We start from the raw sequence: 18667 nt of genomic DNA on the forward strand, positions 1-18667 counted from the left end.
GATGCACCCCAGGCTACAGTTGGCCTTCCTGGCTGCCAAGGCACACTGCTGGCTCACATTCAGCTTGATGTTGAGCAAACCCCCAGATCCCTCTCTGCAGGGCTGCTCTCCAGCATCTCATCCCCCAGTCTGTACGTATAACCAGGGTTGCCCCATCCCAGGTGCAGAATCTGGTGCTTGCTCTTGTTAAACTTCATATTGTTGGTGATTGTCCAGCTCTCTAATTTGTCAAGATCTCTCTGCAAGGCATCACCACCCTCAACGGAATCAACAGCGCCACCCAATTTGATATCATCTGCAAACTTGTTCAAAAAATCTTCAAGTACTTCATCCAAATCGTTTATGAAAACATTGAAGAGGACTGGTCCTAAAATGGAGCCCTGGGGAACCCCACTATAGGGGGCTACATGAGGTTAATTTCTTTATATCCTACCAGCCAATATAGTCTCTTTTTATAAGTAATCATGGCTATGATGAGGAGCTGGTATAGTACCAGAAAACTTTCCCAATTGTCAGCGTTCTCTTGATTTAGAATGGAGTCAGAATTATTTCCTTTAATTCTCTTCCAAACTGTTTTGGCTTGTTGTTGTTCTTGTTGTTGTTTTTGTTTGTTTGTTTTTGTTTTTTGTTTTTGCAGTTCTTGTATCGATTAGTGTTTGTCTAAAACAGACTAACAAGTTCAGTATTAAAATCAGCACTATAGAGTCCCATGCCTATAGAAGACAGCGTATGTTAAAGAGGAGAGCTCTCTGAACTGTGCTGATCATGGTAATCCAAACAAAACTATCCACAATCCAGTTTTAAATATGTAAACAGTGCTTTGTGAGGATTCTGTACCAGACAGCCTGTAAAGGTAGGGAGAGGTTTCACTGAGGTACCACCTCTTATTTTCAAAAATCAGATTAAGGTGTACTTGGTTGCCCTCAGTTAACAATTACATTAGCTAGAGCAGTGTATTAGTCTTAGCTAAATCTGGCTCTCCAGGGCTAAAAGCATATTAATATAGCTTACGTAACAGTATGTATGTGATGTGCTTGGTACATAACAATTTTTTTATATGATGCATCCATTTGACTACCTCATTTACATACTGCCCACCAAGTGTCACCACTAAGACTATGACTGACGTGCATGTCCTTGGGCAGATTTAAATAGCTTCCTTTGTTTTAATTAAGCTGTCAAAGAAAAGCTTTTTTGTTTTCAACACTTAAAATTAAGCTTGGACAAAAGTCTAAATTTAGCCCTGCAGCAACGATAAATGTAAAGACCAATCACTTGTGTAAGGATTTTGAAATGCTCTCAGAGTTACAAAGATAACCAGAAAAGCAGACTACAAAATAGCAGATCTGAGTAAGAAGCTTCCAGTTTGTATAGTTCCTTTTCTAATTATAGGTGCTTTAAGGCAGCTGATCTATTTCCTTTAAATCTTCTTTCAGGCTAGAAACACTGAATAGCAAAGTTCTGTATTCTGCACATTTTTTAAATTAAACTCTTTGTAGCAATGGAAGTGACAAGAAAAAGTTTACTAGACAAACAGATGGCAGTATATCTCTAAATAAAGCATGCCTAAACCATTCTGTTATTACAAGTGTTACATTTTAGTTTTATTGTCCTTTATGAACATTTATTATATTTTCACTTGAAACCAATGTTTGGAGACTGGAAAGTCATTCAGGAATAATTTGGAATAGGAAGGATTAGGTGATCGTTTAATGTGAAGAACTATGCAATGAAGTTGTCTGCAGTAATAACTCAATTAACTAGACATCCATTTAAATTCAGTGTTGCTATTATAACCAGGAATGATGCAGTTCAGAGTTGCTGTGACACTTAGGGTAAGATTAATTTCTTCTAACTGCCTAAAAGTTAACTGTTCTGTTTAACCTAATGGCTTACGTTCTTTGTGTTGGGAGACAGACACCTCCAAAGGACCCTTCATCCTATAGTGTATGCAATGGGATTAATAAGCTTTTGAAACAGAGGGCTGTTTTTCTTTAGATGTCTAGCTTTTAAACTGTTAAATTTCATGCAAATAATTCCATCCTAAATTTAAAACAGAGTCTGTTCTTGGAGCAAATCAGTGTTTCTCAATTAGTACTTTCATGTTTTAAAAATTATAAGATTTATGACTAATATTGGTGAATCACTATAAATTCTTGTAAAGTGGGATCCTGAATGTATCAATTAAAAATAATTAAACATATTGTATAAATATATATAAAATAATTATTATGCCATTCATTTCAATGGACATACATTTTAGTAGTTCAGTGCTGCAACTTGAACCTATAACTATAGAAAACAGCCAAATCAATTGTTCCATGTCTGACTCTCAGGGAAAAACTCATCTAGTAACTTCACTCTACATTTCAAACAGCCTCTTAGTGTTGTCTCTTCCATCTAGCTGCCACATTTCCAAACCACTCTCCGCCAGCTTGACAAAAAATGACATATATAAATAACAAATGCCCAGGTCCTGACTTTACTTTTTCTGCAGTATATGTAATTCCACTCTTTATTTTGTAAGGTAAAATAATGTATTTTATTAAGGAGCTGCAGAATTGAAGGCTTAAGAAATACACTAAGTCTTGAGTTTAGCATGCTTATACAATTGATTTGTAACTATTTAATTGAAAAAAAAATCATTCTAATCACTTTTAGCGCTTGAGATATATTCAGCCTGTATATTCCTCATTATTCACACACAGAGGGATGTGTTCAATGATTAAGACCCAAAGGACTTAGTTGATAGAATAATCCGCATTTCAAATAAATAAATAAATAAATAAATAAGCAGTGTGGTATTTAATTCTTTAAAATAAAAGTTATGATGCACACCAAAGAATAACACTGACTCACAGTTTTAAAAACAGTATCGGCAACTTGTCTGTCCATTGACTGGTTCACTTGTATATCTGTAATGTACAGTCTTGATCTAATAATTGCTAATTATGCAGTTGTTTATCAGCTCATTTGAAACATCGTGAAATTCAGTCTAGCTCAGCAAATTGCTGTGCTTAAGGCATTTTTACATTCTAGGAAATTATAATATCCCCAGAAGGCGAAGAATTAATAATAAAAATCCTCTTTTGTAAAAGATTATCATTGCAGAGCAAATGGAGCAGATCTTCCCTATCTTAGTGCATTTAATATTCTCATTTTTTTTCTATGAAAGTTGGATGGAAAGACTATGTGGGGATCACTGTTTTATTAACTTGTTAAGAGACAAATTTACCGAACCAGTACAGCATATTGATTTCATTGTCTGCTATATGGAAAAGTGGCAATAGTAACGGATGACTTTTAGACATTTCCATATGGGAACTAGCTCATTCTTTAGATATTTTGTGATCTTGATTTATCTGGCTGGCATTGAGGAGGTAGTGATTAAAATTACAGAGATGTTTTCGTGTACTGTGAAAAGCTTAGTTTTTCCTACCATCTAAAATTATTTCTTACTTACACATCCAACTTTATTGAGTCCTGGAATTGTGAGTGTAAAGGATTACAGAAGCAAAACCACAGATTGTATCATTCTGTTGGAAGCAGTATTCTGACAGATAGATTTCAGGTTTAATAGGCAATAAATAGAAATTATAACACTACATGCAGCACATTTTTGATCTGTTATCAAACTTTATTCAAATGATCAAGCATGCAGCCATCTCAGGAGTGGGGGAGCTTAATGTCTTTCATGAAATCCATCATGTAATACAGATGGCTTGATTTAATTATATTTGTAGTTATAAACATACAAAGCTAAATATCTTACCTAAGATATGTAATAAGGAGGAGAAAGGTAGATGTCAAAATAAACTGAGTTATTGTCCTCCAGGCACTTTTATTGAAGGTTCTTGGGTACATAAACATACATTGTCTTCCAAGGTTGTTTGTTGTGTTTTTTTTTCTGTATATTTTAAGGAAACAAACAAACAACCAAAAATTCTTACTGCTTAATGTAGGTGCTAATTCTGCTTTTATCACTGTTATTCATTTTGGCATTGTATTATTTGAGTATTGAGAAAAAAATACCTCAGGGAGCATGCAGGCATCTGTGATCTTTCACTCTACAAAGCGAGTGATCCATGTAGGTAGGGGCTGAAATCATAGCAACACAATTCAGAAATGAATTTTTATGTGTCTGCTCTTCTATCAGACTTTTGGACAAATAGCAAAGTTTATTTCTCAGCTGGATATGTTGATCTCTTAGAAGTCTCAAGCTGATTTCTACTAAGAAATCTTAACGATTTAGGCAAAGTAAACAGCCTTTGTATTAGCAGTATTAAGGCCATGCAGTTAAGTGATTTAGAGGAATTAATTATGTATTTTATTTTCACTAAGAATTAATTATGTATTTTATTTTCACCAAACCATCGGAAATATCTTCTGGAGATTTTTGTCAAACCTGGCCTTAGAAATTGAAATATTTTACTTCTGTAAGATAAAAGCAATAAGACATTCCTCAATAAGGGATGCCTTCTTTTCTGTTGAAAGTCTGAGCACAGAAGTACAGCTCTCAACACAGCAAGATGTTTTCTGTGATGCATTTTGTGCAGAAATGGTTTACTGCACTAGACCACAAAGAATCTGTACCACATCTAATTGTAGTTTTTATCCTCAGCTTCAAAAATATGAATAATCACTCTAGAAATAGGAATAAATGTATAATTTTCAAGTCAGTAAGATTTACTTCTGACATATTTTTTTCAATAGTTATTATTTTAATATATATTACCAGCAAAGGAGTTCTAGATGTAGCAGACTTTAATGTTCTTATGGATATACAGTGACCTACTTTGTAGATGTGGACAGAACCCCTGGTCTGTAAAAGTTTGTAAAGTGTGTCTGTAAACTGTGCAAAATATACTTTAAACAAGTCTCGTTGGGGGATGCATTGAAATGGTGTCTTTTACATAAACTCAGATACACTGAGGCAGATGAAATTATTCCTCAGGAGATCTCAAAGCATTATACAAAGGCAGGTAAGTACTATTTCTATTCTAAGAAAGTGAAAGTCTGAAATTCAGGGATTGATTTTATGAAGCATCAACAACTGCAGTTGCTCAGAAACACAAAAAACAGACACAAAGGTCCTGCCTGAGACCTAAGCAGATGTCTGCCTGCCTTTACACCACTAGCAGCCCTTGCAAAATTCAGTAAAGCACAGCTCGATACATATTGTTGGAGCCAAAAGAACCAAAGGACTTCCAGCGACTCAGGAGTAGAGCTGGCACTGGCATCCTTTTCTCTGGGTACTTTATGCTCTGTCCTGGACTATCAGTACATTGTCTGAAATGTGAAATCATTGTTGTTTTTCTTATATCAACATTAAAATAACAGGTAAGAAGAACTAAATATGAAGAGGTAGTTCATTTGAGAAATTCTGACAAGATCTACTGTATGCAAGTGAGCCAGAAGCGCTTTATGACACATTCAGTACTTCAGGACTGAATTACAGTTTTAGTAATCATCAGTTCCCCTTCTTCTCTGTCATTTTTTTGTTTAATATATTGCATGGAAGAGACTTATGGTACAAGTTTTATAAGCTTGCAATAAAAATATAACAACTGTTGTATTAAATTATTTAAGTTGTAAACCATTGTAAAAAGCAGAAAAAGTTATATCGACATGGAGCCAGAAAAATGATTATGATGGAGTATAAAATATATTGTGCTGATTACTACAGAATTTTTGCCCAGTTTAGCATATTGTAAATCTTCAGTTGGCCTTAAGAATGAAACTGTGAGTAGGTTTCTCTGAAGGATTGTAGCAAGTGGTTTAAGAAAAATCAAGGTAAAATCAGATTTATAATTTACAAACAAATCAGAGCAGGAATGTGACAATAAATAGAAAATGCCTAGAAGGTCAAAGGATAGAACAAACGTCCAAGTTTCCTCTGAGAGAAAGCCAGAATTCTGGAGAAATAAACAACCAGGTTCATATTTTAAACAAGTATATTATGACTTTTTTCTTTTGTTCTATTTTTTACAGAAAAGAGAGGTACCAGTAACTTTAGATCTGACTATATTAGATCTAAAAGTGCTGCATTTGCCTAAATTAGTTGCTAAAACGCCAACTGAAACACTTATGGAGGACACAAATATATTTAGCATGAAGTTCTGACTATATATATATAATAAGATCCAGTTAGTTTTCCTTTCTTCTGCCTCCTTGCTCTTGGTAAGTCAGAAATGAAACCTGTTAGATATTCATAACAATAAAAAGCCTTTAGTATCTTCACGTTTCACCTTCTTGTCTTACCAGATTCTTTAGGGCTTTAATGATCCTAGGGGCTCTTGTGGCAGGTTATAGGTGTTTGATTTGCCCCACAAGGTGATCTGGCAAAATTTCAGCTAGGTCGAGCATGCCTTGTTGCCTTCCTTTCTACCCATGTATGCTTACTTACTACAAAAGAAAAATAAAATGTGCCTGATACTAATGGATCTTTCTGGCAATGGTGTAACGCAGCCTGCTAATGTAATGTAGAAAATACCAATAAGACCACTACAGTGATGATATTCCAGGAGAATACCGGCGCTCTGTGAACGGGTTTTAATGGCTTTCTATAGCCTGTCCTTCTCACGACCATGTTCTGTTATGCAGAAGGTATAATGTCCCCTGACAAGTTAAGGCCCATGGCATAAAGTATCAGTGTTGACCAAGGAGAGGGCTGTGTGGGCATCTTTGTTGTACTTTAAAACTGACATCTCTTCTTGAACAATTTATTTCCCTCTAGCAGTACAGCAGCATTGTTAAAACCAAATCTCATACCACAGATCACATCTTTAAAAGAGAAGCAAGCACAAGGATAAATCAAAAGCATGTTTCCCTGTGCCTTATAGGCTAGCCTTCTTTCTGTGGGAAAGATAAAGGTCACCCTTCCATCACTCGCACTTCATGTTTCCTAAGCGTGGTTAAAGCATCACATCCATTTTCCTTCTGAGCATTTCCAATTTCATTAACCCAGTGTCTCTTTGAGCTAACATGATTTTTGGTGGAGTTGTGGCTTACAGCTCCAGAACTAGAAATTCCTTTCAAAGAGCCAGTGTGCAAACAGGGAACCTATTCAGCGCTGCCGATGGGCTTTTCATCTGTGGGTGCTGGCCCACCTGCTGGAACGAGGAGCCCCTGAGCTGTAGGGCAGATCTGAACAGCTTTTCCATTCCCTGTGAGACTATGCTGTGTACTTTACCTCTTGTCCATGTGTCTATAAATCAAAAAATTTACAAGAGTTACATGAGGCAGTGCAATTTGTATAATTCCAAAAGCCCTTCCCTAAAAGTGTCTTTAAAAACAGGTGTTTACACGCATGTATTTTGGTGATTAAATATTCTTTGTTTTTTATTATATATTTACATAATAATTTCACTGTAGCCTTTTGTGATAAATTGTATAAAATACATAATAATGTTTATCAAGCATTCATAAGACAGTCAGGTGTGTAGTCCCTTGACATCTGTGATAGGCTATTCTGGCATCAAGCCCACAAGTAAGTTTCAGACACCCTGTTATAAACCCCTGTGGTTACCGTTAGTGGAAGAACGGCAAAGGTCTCTGAACAGTGAAGTTGTTCAACACCAGAGCAGGTGGGACACATGCAGGCAGCAGAGCTTTACTGGGGAGCCGTTTTAGCTTACAGAGATCTAGAAGCAGTGCCAGCTGAAGAATGATTCGGTTCTTGGCCATTGTTTTATTGCTGTTAGTAAGCGTTAGTAGCTGTGGTGTGCTCTCTAGAGGAAGAAAGGAAGTGTGGTGGGTCAGAGTTCGGTGTCATTTTTTTTTTCTCCAAAAATTACATTAACAAATCATGTGTAATTTTGACACATTTTTCCTACCTGCCAAATTCCTACCTGCCACGCTTTCCTTTTTAAGCTCTGTATTTTTTGTGGTGGTGCTAAACTCTTCATGGTAGACCTTTTCTGTTATTTAGTGTTTACCCAGTGCCAGATAAAATGACGCATAAGTCTTGTGGAAGGCTTTTATAAATTATGCTGTTAACAATTTCAAGTTAGAGCAGAAATTACTTGCAGCTCACATCGTTACATGGCCAAATTTCAGACCTTTTTCTTTCGTGTTGCAGTCGGTTGACACAGCTGAATGACTCTCCCAGTCTCCTGTTCCCAAATCTGTAACAAACCACCAGCTCATATTACACAGGAAGCACTAGCAGTGAGATTTATTTGTCATCTTTGGAGGCCATGAAGAGGAACAAAAGACTTTCATCTCTCTCATTTTCTTCCTTGACTGTAGGGAATAAGAGGGTACTGATATCTTGGGTCTCTGCCACGTGGGATAAAAATTCAATTAATTTAAATCTGCCAGATCGAAGGGAAGTAGCTGTGTGGCTATCAGGAGCCTGCAAACTGCTGGATGGGCCAACAGCAACCTCCAGCAGCAGAATTTCCTGGCTGGAACAGCGGCTGGATTTTATTCCTAATCTAAAATTACTCTACCTTTCTTTTTAGCTTGCTCCAGCCAATTTCACGAAAGTTGTCAGATGCAGCAATAATGAATTTTCAGTCATTTCTAGACCCACTCTAGGATTAAATCAGTGACCTCAGGATGAAAGGCGGTGAATGCCATGACCACTCTTTGTTACCTTTTCCAGGCAGCTTTGATTAAACTGTGCTGTGAAGCCAGACCTGGATCAATATGAATGATCTTCATCGACCTAATAATGTATTTAACATGTTCAGTGCTCTTTTATCAAGTTTTGTTGCAATAAGTTGTTTACATTAGTGCAGCAGATTGATTTAAAGTTTCAGAGCTCTTTCCAACAGTAAACATCTAGAAATAACCTCATCAGTTTGCACGTGATATTATATATAAATATGTGATCTACTGTGCAAGCTCCTCAGCAGGTGTAAATTAGCATGGCTACAATTTACAAGAGTTGAGAATCTGTCCTCAAAACTGAAAATGCTTATTCCATCAGTGGTATTTTAAATGATCACGGCATAATTTGACATATAGCAAGGACCATGTTATCTTCTCTGTGCCCAATCTAAAGACGTTTACCACAATCCTTTTTAGAAATCTTTTCTACCATATCTCCCACCAGTAGATGTATGTCCAGTCATTAAATAATCATCTTTTTATGGTCAGGCATTTTAGATGTACCATGTCCAATCAGATATTTCTTAAACCCGTTGGTTTTTTAGGAACTATTTAGCAGACTTGAATAAACGAACAAATGTGGAAGCTGTACCAAACATATCATTTGGGGATGTCAAAGCACTTAACAAACATTGTTACAACTGAGTCCATGTGTAACCACTGAAGGACATATTTGCTTCAGTATGTCTCATGACAGCTTCTTAAAAAATATACTTAAGTGAATTTAACACTTGTGAAAGGTGCCAGATTGACAGGCCCTGGAGATAAAAGTTCTTGAATTACCAGCAGGCACAGCCGAGCTTCCCACACACACTGCCCCACCAGTGTTCCCAACCTTACCTGGAGGGCATAGCTACCAACTGTCCTACAGCTTGCGAATCTGTGCCATCCAGTGCTCTTGGACTGCGGGGCAAAAGTCAGGAGCTGTAATGTGACCAAGAGGTGAAAAAGCAAGTTTCATAATTACTGCACAGGTGCTGTTGCAGTTGATCATTTTCACACCAAGTTTTCAATTAATCTGAAAAAAAAAAAAAAAAAAAAGAAGAAAGTGCACATTCCTCTGTTTTTGCATACAAAAAAATGTGTACATGAGCCTCCAGTGATTCCTGCAGTTTTATCTGTCCACACAGGCACATTCGGTTTACTACATGAGCAAACAAGTGCTTACACATACTGTGAAGTGCGTTCTCAGATGCTACTTGAAAAATGGGTCCTTACTGTTTTATATGTTTGTAATAATGTCTCCACTCATAACTCATCTCCACTTGGTGTCATTATAGCCCATCCTCCCCAGAGATTTTGAACACAGCTGGCATACAAGTTCAATAACCATCCACCCCTTAAAGAGATTGGGTTGTTTCAGGGTTGAAAGATAGCACACAGAGAAAACAGGCTTGTGATCTTTGCACTCTGTCATGGTTTTAGAAAAAGCGCAAGTTCTTCCCCTGGTGATTGTACTCGGAAAGTTCAGTCCTCCGTTCTCTTTGAAATTATATTTAGACCTCACTGTGAGTACTGGAAAGGCCATATTTAAGTGTTTCTTTATTTAGTGCAGAAGGTTAATGACATTTTAAACAAAAGGGCACATTTATAACCTTGTATAGGCTGATTCTCAACCTGTATATAGGACAGTGCTTAGAGCAGACTGCTGGAAAACACAAAGCAATGAGTTTTCATGCTCTGCTATTTTCTGAACTATAGCCGGCAGCTTGAAAGAATTATTATGGTAGCTAAATCTTAATTCTTTCTGCTGAGAAATAGCCATAACTAATGCGCAGAAGGGCTCAGCAACATTTGTTTATCTTTAGGAGAGTCACATTTCTTTCTGTGTCTTGCCATCAATGTGCGTGATAACATATCTAATTTGATTGGTACCGTGTACTTTGGAAGGTAACGTCTGTATATCCGAAGAGAGTTGTGTGGCACATCATTATCTTAGGGGAGGCATTTGAGATTGTAATTACAATCGTTATAAATATCGGTATAAAAACGCATTTGGTAATTATGGATGCCTGATTTGCTTACATCCTTAGCTTGCATGGTGCATCTGTCACACTGTACAGCTTCAGGAAGAGTTCATACCAGCCTTCAAACTAAGCTGAAGTTTAAGTTTAGAATACGGGAGGAAGTTCAGGAGACAGCGTGTCCTTGGGAGAGGGCTGTTTAGGATGGTAGTATTCATGAACTCAGCTTGAGTATTTTACCTCGTACAACTTCAGTTCTTCTCCTTTACAGGCTGTCTGCTAGAAAACAGCGATGGATCATTTTAGGTCATTTTCTCTAATTCTTCACAGGTTTATTCTCTTTAGTATGTGGTTTCCTGTTTTGTCTAGTCTAGTTTCAAATATCCAGTGTAGCTGAGTATCCTTCTCCGCAGGTTCTGTACCAGATTTTGGTTTAGGCTGCACTTTTTGTCTGTTTATTTTTGCATAGTAACTCAATGGCATTTTAATTGAATGTATTTAATTGCTTAGTTCCTTGTTTTAATCATATTATGTTATAAACTCACCTCAATCTGCTAACTAGTATGCCCAACTACTTTTCTAAGATTTCTGAGCTAGTAGCTGGCCTTTTGCTTAACGTGACAGCGGCAGAAAAGCAAAAGGATTGTCTGAGAGAAGGGAGGGGAATAGCAGGGACCTTCTCTTACAGAATGGCAATACTCTGCTTACAGAAGAATACACGGGAAATCGGAAGGGAAATAGATGTTTCCCTGTTTTTCCTAAGATGTATGGTGTACTTGGGCACCACTGATGACAAAGTTTATCTACTCCATATTGCTCTGAGGATGTGTCTCAGTTCATTAGTTTGAAAACTCTTTTTAGATGTGAAGTATTGTTTTTAATTTTGTTTAGGAAGGGACAGAAAATAGAATTCCATATTAGGGAAGGAGAGGACAGAGATTTGTTCTGGCTGAGTTAAACAAAAGCCTTCAGAAGAATAGAAAGGGGTTGGTTCATTCCCATCTTCATGTAATTTGAATTACAGGGTTTAGTAAGTGAAAAGGATCATAAGCTAAACCCTGCAGAGTCCAGAAAGCACTAATTAACACCCACAGTGAGTAACTTTTCTGAAATCGGTCTTTAATCAAACTTTGCCTTGAAAACAAAACAAGGTATCGTGGCAGCTTGATAAAAGAGATGCATTGCCAAGGCTGACAGGCCCACAATCAAACTAGCACTAAAAATAACTCTTTTTGTCTACTAATTTTCTTTCAGATGCTAAAAAATGCATTAGCTACAGTCTGAAAAAACTTCCGCAGTTACTCAGCCAAATGACTCAGCTCTAGAAAAGTAAGGTTCCTGTAAATGCTAACACCCGCCCTGATGATGAGTGAGCCCCCTTACCTTCCCACACGCTCCCAACTAATCCAAGAGGAACAGCAGAGAGGCTGGTGGGATGGGGAAGGGAACAGGCAGCTGTTGGGTTCCTCTGGAGCTGGTGGTGTGAGGCTGGCCATCCCTCTCCACTTTGCACTAGCAGTGCAGAGTGCAGGCACCTTCACTGACTCGCTGGTTTGGACTAGGAAAAGCCAATTGCTCACCTTTCTCCTATCTGCCATTAACAGTAAGGTCCATGACTGCTGCCTCACATACTTGCAACTCTTCCTCACTGATTCTGAGAGCGGGACTTCCCAGTGAGGCACTCAGGGAAACAGCTCGTTTTCCTCCTCTTCTTCCTCTGCCCAGCTTGGGAGGCTGCTCAGACTCCTGCAGGCACCCATCTAAGCCTACACCAGTCTTCACTCTGCTTTCACCTGTGCCTGGGAAAAGACATGCTGGAACTGTTTTTTTGTTTGTTTTGTTTTGTTTTTTAATCAGGCTTGGGATAGATTCCAAGGGAATAAGAAATCCACTGCACAAACAGTGCTAGCAGTAAAATATGAAATGGTGGTCTTCCTTTTATAGCATATTTTGGTCTGAGATGAATGGGCTGCTGTGCCTACAACTTACAGAATTTTATGACCAAAAAGGCACTGTCTGGGTGCTAATAAACATAGCCTTCACAGACAAGATTGCCATCCGAAATGGTTCTTTGGTATTAGGGACAAGCTGAAAGAGGAGGGCTAACATTTTATTTAGTGCTTCAAGTCCAGGCTGTATTTTCATCTGTTATGTGATTACTTAGAAAAGGCGCTTTAATTTTTACAACTAAAACGAGTTTGGTGAGAGAAGCAAGAAGCCCTTCAGCATAGATGGGTCCATAAAAGCAGGACAAATCCTTGAATTTACATTTTTATGAAAGATCTTTTTTGTGAATACCAACTGTGCAGACCTGAGTGGCTGTTTTGGCATCTGGCAAGGCATGCATTTTTAGAGACCTGAGTTCCAAATGCAGTCCTGCAACTGCTTCTGTAATTTCACTTTTATTTCTTTAGGGGTACGTATACTTTACAAATACACCTGAAACAGTGCATTTGTTTTTCTTAAATGTCCAAATCGTGAAAGTTACTTAAAAATAATAACAATAATGCTATTATGCATTTACCATGCAACACAAAAGCTCATTCATCAAATGTTGATTTTGAAATAAAAGAGAAGTCTAGACACAGCATAAGAAAACTTTCCAAAATAAAATAGATTTTGAAAGTTATGTAGCAGTGAACACAAATTCTTGTGTTCAAGCTTGCTCTTCATAGTTTCAAAGACAGGCTTGGGTAATCACTGGTTTAAATCAGCTTCACAGCCTCACCCACATTCAGACTGGTCATTTGTGCTGTATGTCATGGCAACAGACTTCCCCTGCAATCCAAAGCATCTGTTTAACTCTTATTTGGAAAAATGTCCCAGGCCAGAGTGATAAAAGTGCATCACCAGTATTGCATGAAGGAGTTTATGTTGTCTCTAAAGCCGCTCTTGATCTGGTCTGCCAAAAGGTGCTACAGAACTCCCCTATTTACAAGCACTTAACAAAACTCAATTATACCCTGATCGTCACTACAAGTATGGAAACCATTGTTATCCTGATAGTATAAATAAGTAGGCAAAGACAGACTGTAACTCACTTAAAACCAGAAGGACCAAGGGAAATTAGAGTAACAGCCAGGATAAATAATCAGGAGTGGTTGGCTTCCAAAGCAAGTTCCGTTTCCATCCTCCTAAGTTTAATTATTGTTAATTACCCTTTTTTTGTTTGTACCTTTTTTTGTTGTTGTTCATTGGGAAAAAAACATATTTCAAATTATGTGATTTTGGAAGACATTTATAAAAGCATAGAGTAGCATATCTTTGGTCAGTTTTTCCTGGAACTGATAGGCTCTTAGTACATTTGAAGATCAAGCTGATGAGCTTAGTTATCAAAGTGGAAACACAATTATTTACAAAATGTTGCCTCAGTTTTTGCTGTGGGCAGAGCAATTTTGAAAATGTAGTCCATTAACAGGGAACCAACCAACATGACCGACATAAAACAATGTCATCAAGAGTACTAAAGGAAACTGTAAGGTACCATATGGGAAAAAAAAAAAAAAAAAAAAAAGCACAAAATACTATTTTGCAAAGCAATTCATTTTTACATTCCAACAGTGAATTTTGTTGACTAGACTAGGTCTTAGTTTTGGACAAGGAAAATCAAGCAAGCCGACTGCACTGGTTTTGTTTTAAAATCTTACATTCAGCTACAACATTTTATATTATTTTAAGTAAAAATGTGGGGAAAATCCTGAACTGATTTCTGTAGCATATAAGCCTCACAAACAGTAAAAACAGATTTTTTTAAAAAATAAATTTTCTTCCATTGCTGTTGTAACCAGAGAGGCGGTCAGCTGGATGCATAAGAAAGGGAAGGGGGACTCCAGTTCCTCGTGTTTCACCTTTTCATTGCTCTGCCTGACCATTTAAGGCAGAGGCTTGTTCTAGACAGCTTGAATTAAACTATGCTGTGAAACTGTATATAGATCAATGGAAATGATCCACAACAAGAGGCTAATCATGTATTTAACAGCGTTCAGTCGAGTTCAATCACCTTCTTCCATTTCTGTGGCTTTACACTCATGTGGCAAAGCCTTGGATGTGTATATGTATTTTTTAATCCATCTCATTAGTGACTATATGCTTTGGCTTCAAGGGAGACAAGAACTGTCTGCAGTCTGCCAGGGATTTAGGGACATCAATAATTTGTGAATAGTCATGTTGGTACTGGTCGAAGGGTTAAGTGTTCTGCACACCAAGGGCACATCTTTTGGGACTGGAACTCTTAGTCAACTGCTAGGAACCTGATCCCCTGTGACGCATCTTTTCAGAGTACATGCTGCATGTCAGGTCTGCACAGCTGAAGCAATGGAGCTTTATTAGCTCAGGGATTTAAAAACCTGCTCTAAGTGATGTAACAATATCTTTTGGCTAAAAAGTGAAAGAAATATAGTAGTTATAATATGAAAGTGATTTTTTATGTGCTGGGCTAAATGTAATCTTATTATTCTTCACCTGCAAATATCCCATGAAACAGGAGTGTCAGCAGTAATAGGGACCTGGTTCTGGAAACACGTAAGTGGATTCTGTGGCCTCACCTCATACTGGCCCAAATCATACAATGATAGCATAAGATGTAAAAACAGTCATTTGCAATGACCCTGTAGAGGCTCTCAGGACATTGTTTTATCTACTTAGTCTGAAGAGCACCTTCAAAAACAATAGCTTATGATGCTATATGCTATCTTATATGTAAGCGTTGCAAAGTCAGTGTGAGATCATCAGAGAGTTGATCTCAGTATGCTGTCCTTAAAGAGGAATGGCTGAAACAGATAGCAATGCCAGAATTTTTAGTGAAAGAGGGAAAAAGTTTGAATTATTTTTGTTCAGTTTGGGTTTTGGTTATGTCCGTACCCCTCAGCTGTGCCAATGGAAAGATGTGTAGTGGTGCAGAAAGAAACTTGGCATGGAGCCTGTGCCATTAACTTGTGCCATTCAGTTGCAAGTAGGGGACGTCCATCCTACAGGGTGAGGATCACCTGCTTTAGGAAAATGTCATGGAGTAATAATAAAGAATGGTGGTGGCACAAAAGATGAAAACATGCACAATATGCGCCACATGTTTGCCGCTTGCTAATCAGCTGCTTTTGTTTATACTTCAGTAAATATTCTGTATCAGGGCAGAGTAAGTAACTTTAAGACTGGTATCAGCCTTATATAGCTCCTTTTAAAGCTCGGGTAAACACACTCACTATAACCCTCTGTCCCTTACATATAGTCACTTCTAAGGACAACTTCTACAAGTTTGGCCTGCAACTAATGAAATATTTCCCTAAGTCACATAAAGCAAAGAAATTTTTGAAGTCTAAGGTGTCTTTGAACAAGGAGTTGCACACATCAGAAAACACTCATACTGTTGATTGAGGTTCTTATTTACCTAAAATCATAGTATGCAGGAGTGAAAAAAAAAAAAAAAGGATTGTGTCATATCATTAAAAATATACAATTAGTATTGGACGATTTATTTATATTTATTATTTATACCAGGTAAAATATATAGCTGTCAAATTTTGCATTGTGTTAGCTATCATTACATAGCCTGACACAGGTTTACTAATTGTGCACTGTCTTTTGTGGGGACCTGAGACTATAATTTTACTTTTTTTGGAAGACCCTATATCCTCTTTTCAGGGGAAATTTGCATGAGCAGACATTTACTTACAATTTTCAAATGTATAAAGATAGTTATATATTCAGGCTTTGCTGTGGCAATTTACACTTGCAATAGACAAGCTGGAAAAGTGTCTCTTTCTGACTGTTAAGCAAGTCCACAAGGTCATGTTCAAATGTAAATATTTATGGCTATTTTGGCTGTCCCAAAAAGCAAAAGAATGGAGTTAAATTTCCAGATAGCCTCACTTTCAAATTATCCCTTTGAAAATAACCTTTTTTTTTTTTTATGGTAGCTTTTAGCCCTACTTCATAACTTTTAAACCTGTAAAAAGTTAAAGACCAAAATTACATTTTTACAATATTAACTGAAGAAAAAGAGGAAATGCAGTTTTAATAGGGTGCAATCGGTGATTTTTGAGGTGAATTTCATTTACCCACTTCCACTGAATGCCTTCTGATCCAGCATAGCTATAAAGCTTACTGAGGACTACGTTTCGAATGAGACCATTAGCTGCTGCCTAATTAGCAAGGCACTGCTGAATATCTGAGATACAGGGACTGAGTCACTTTTTACACTGAACATGAAGTGCTCTGGCCTTTGAGATGACTGTTGATCTTTGGCTCACCCCATCTGTTTTCACCTCTAATGTCAGTGACGTTAATACAAAAAAGAGTAGAATTTCAGAAGACTGCTTTTGTCTTTGCAGTATTTCACGTGTGGTGTTGCCACTATTACCTTAATTTATTATACTGCTGCCAGGTAACAAGAGAGAACAGTTTTGGCTTCGGCGAATACAATGGCAAAATTCCTATTTTATCTTACATGAGGTAACACTTTGACTGAACTGCCTATTCACAGTTTCACAGGCAGTGACGCCAAAAAAAAAACAAAACACCCTTTGACAGTCTTCAAGTTCTGCCCTCTTTACACCCTCTCTAGCCAAGAACGCTTAGTGTTGTAAAGAATTGCTGTAATCACAGAAGCTACAGACAGAAATAACTTAACAAAACCAAAAACCATGCAGACCATACCTTACCATTAGGAAACTGCCTTTTGCAGACTCGTTTGGAAGGTTTTCTGCACTCTTCTCTAAAAGCTCTGTGCACCTGGATTCCTAGCATGCCCTTCGGGGCGGCAGCATCACCAGAAATGTCTTAATGTAGAGTTTTAATTTTCCGTTTTTTACTTTTCTTCCATTATTCTCCTAATTAGATTGTCTCCATTATCGATTCTGTTCCCCTAATGGACTTGGAATTTAGTGATTTCTGTCACAGAACAGTCCCGGCCAAGCTCTTTGTAGCTGCATCCTGTATGTTTCATACTTTGAACCTCTCTGTCGTTCTAGAGCTGCTGCCATGTATGTTGCCATCGCTGGACTTCTTCATCATATCGGCAACATGGCATGCTTGCATCAATTTCAAATAGAAATCATGTTCATAATGGTTTTAAAAATGGCCCATTTTAACTTCTAGTAGACTGCTGCAGCAGGGTGGGACCTGAGGGCAGAAATTCACATACAGACAACTATGCACCTATCATCCCAATACCACTATTTACAAACCACTTAATTTCAGCTGGCCTTTAGTTATTTTTACTGCCTGCACCTAGTGTCTGCTTGCTGTGTCTGTCATCAGCGGACCACTCCTTCAAAGCTGGTCAAAATGCTTTTAACAGTTTTGCAGAAATATGGCCTTAGGTAAAGCTGATCTTAAATTAGTTGACAGGCAGGTGGGAGATGGTGATTCTTCCTTCTGTATACCCTGAAAACTCAGAGTTGCATTTCACTTTTGTTAATTGCTACTCCGTGATAGCTTTCAAAAACATACTCAGAAATCACTTTTAAGAAATGACACACGATAGAAAGTAAGACAAAAAGAATTCATGAATTGTTTTCTTTCTGTTTTAGGACTGCAAGAAAACCTTGAAAAATACTTGGGCAAGAAGACCCCAGCTCTGATTTTAGTCCCTGTGATGGATTTACCTGGCAAGGAAGTTATTCATGCAACGTGCTGGCTAAGCTAGCAGTCTAAAAGAGATGAGCTGATACCAAAACACACATTCATCCAGGAAAGAACAAAGAAAAGAATTGATCACAACTATGTTGGATACTTTCATTAAGCAATATTGTTTGATTTAAGCAAAGTCATATTTAGTTTGTTAATGATGCCTTATGATATGTGACAGAGTCAGCTTTGTATGAACAATAAAGGTTTCTTTTCAAAATATTGTGCTTTTTTCTGACTTATTTTTAGATACATTCTGGTAATTAGCAGGTGGCTCCTGGGAAATGACAGTTGCTCTGATCACTTCAGTTCTTTTGTTTGATATATTTAGGCCTGGTTACAATGAACTGATTACAACATCAGATCTTCTGGATGGAGGTAAAATCAGAACCTTAATGCCAGTATTTTTTTAAAGACTTTGTTTCCTTTCAGTTTTATGTTGAATTTTCTGACTCCAGGCCAAC

At 37.5% G+C, this 18667-nt stretch overlaps 1 protein-coding gene across 9 annotated transcripts in view; it reads left to right on the forward strand.

The window, feature by feature from the left end:
• Window positions 1-18423, forward strand: part of DPH6 (diphthamine biosynthesis 6) — a 198423-nt gene extending 180000 nt beyond the window's left edge. For 5 of the 9 annotated variants that reach the window (XM_040558782.1, XM_040558786.1, XM_040558784.1 and 2 more), the window contains exon 15: window positions 18107-18423. In XM_040558782.1, coding sequence (XP_040414716.1) covers window positions 18107-18222 — 116 coding nt within the window. In that variant the 3' untranslated portion in view covers window positions 18223-18423. The remainder of the gene's footprint in view (window positions 1-18106) is intronic. The other 4 variants (XR_005820312.1, XR_005820314.1, XR_005820313.1 and 1 more) reach the window with 1 other exon arrangement.
• Window positions 18424-18667: the final 244 nt, after the last annotated feature.

Source organism: Cygnus olor, chromosome 5 (assembly GCF_009769625.2).
Source record: "Cygnus olor isolate bCygOlo1 chromosome 5, bCygOlo1.pri.v2, whole genome shotgun sequence".
NCBI lineage: Eukaryota > Metazoa > Chordata > Aves > Anseriformes > Anatidae > Cygnus > Cygnus olor.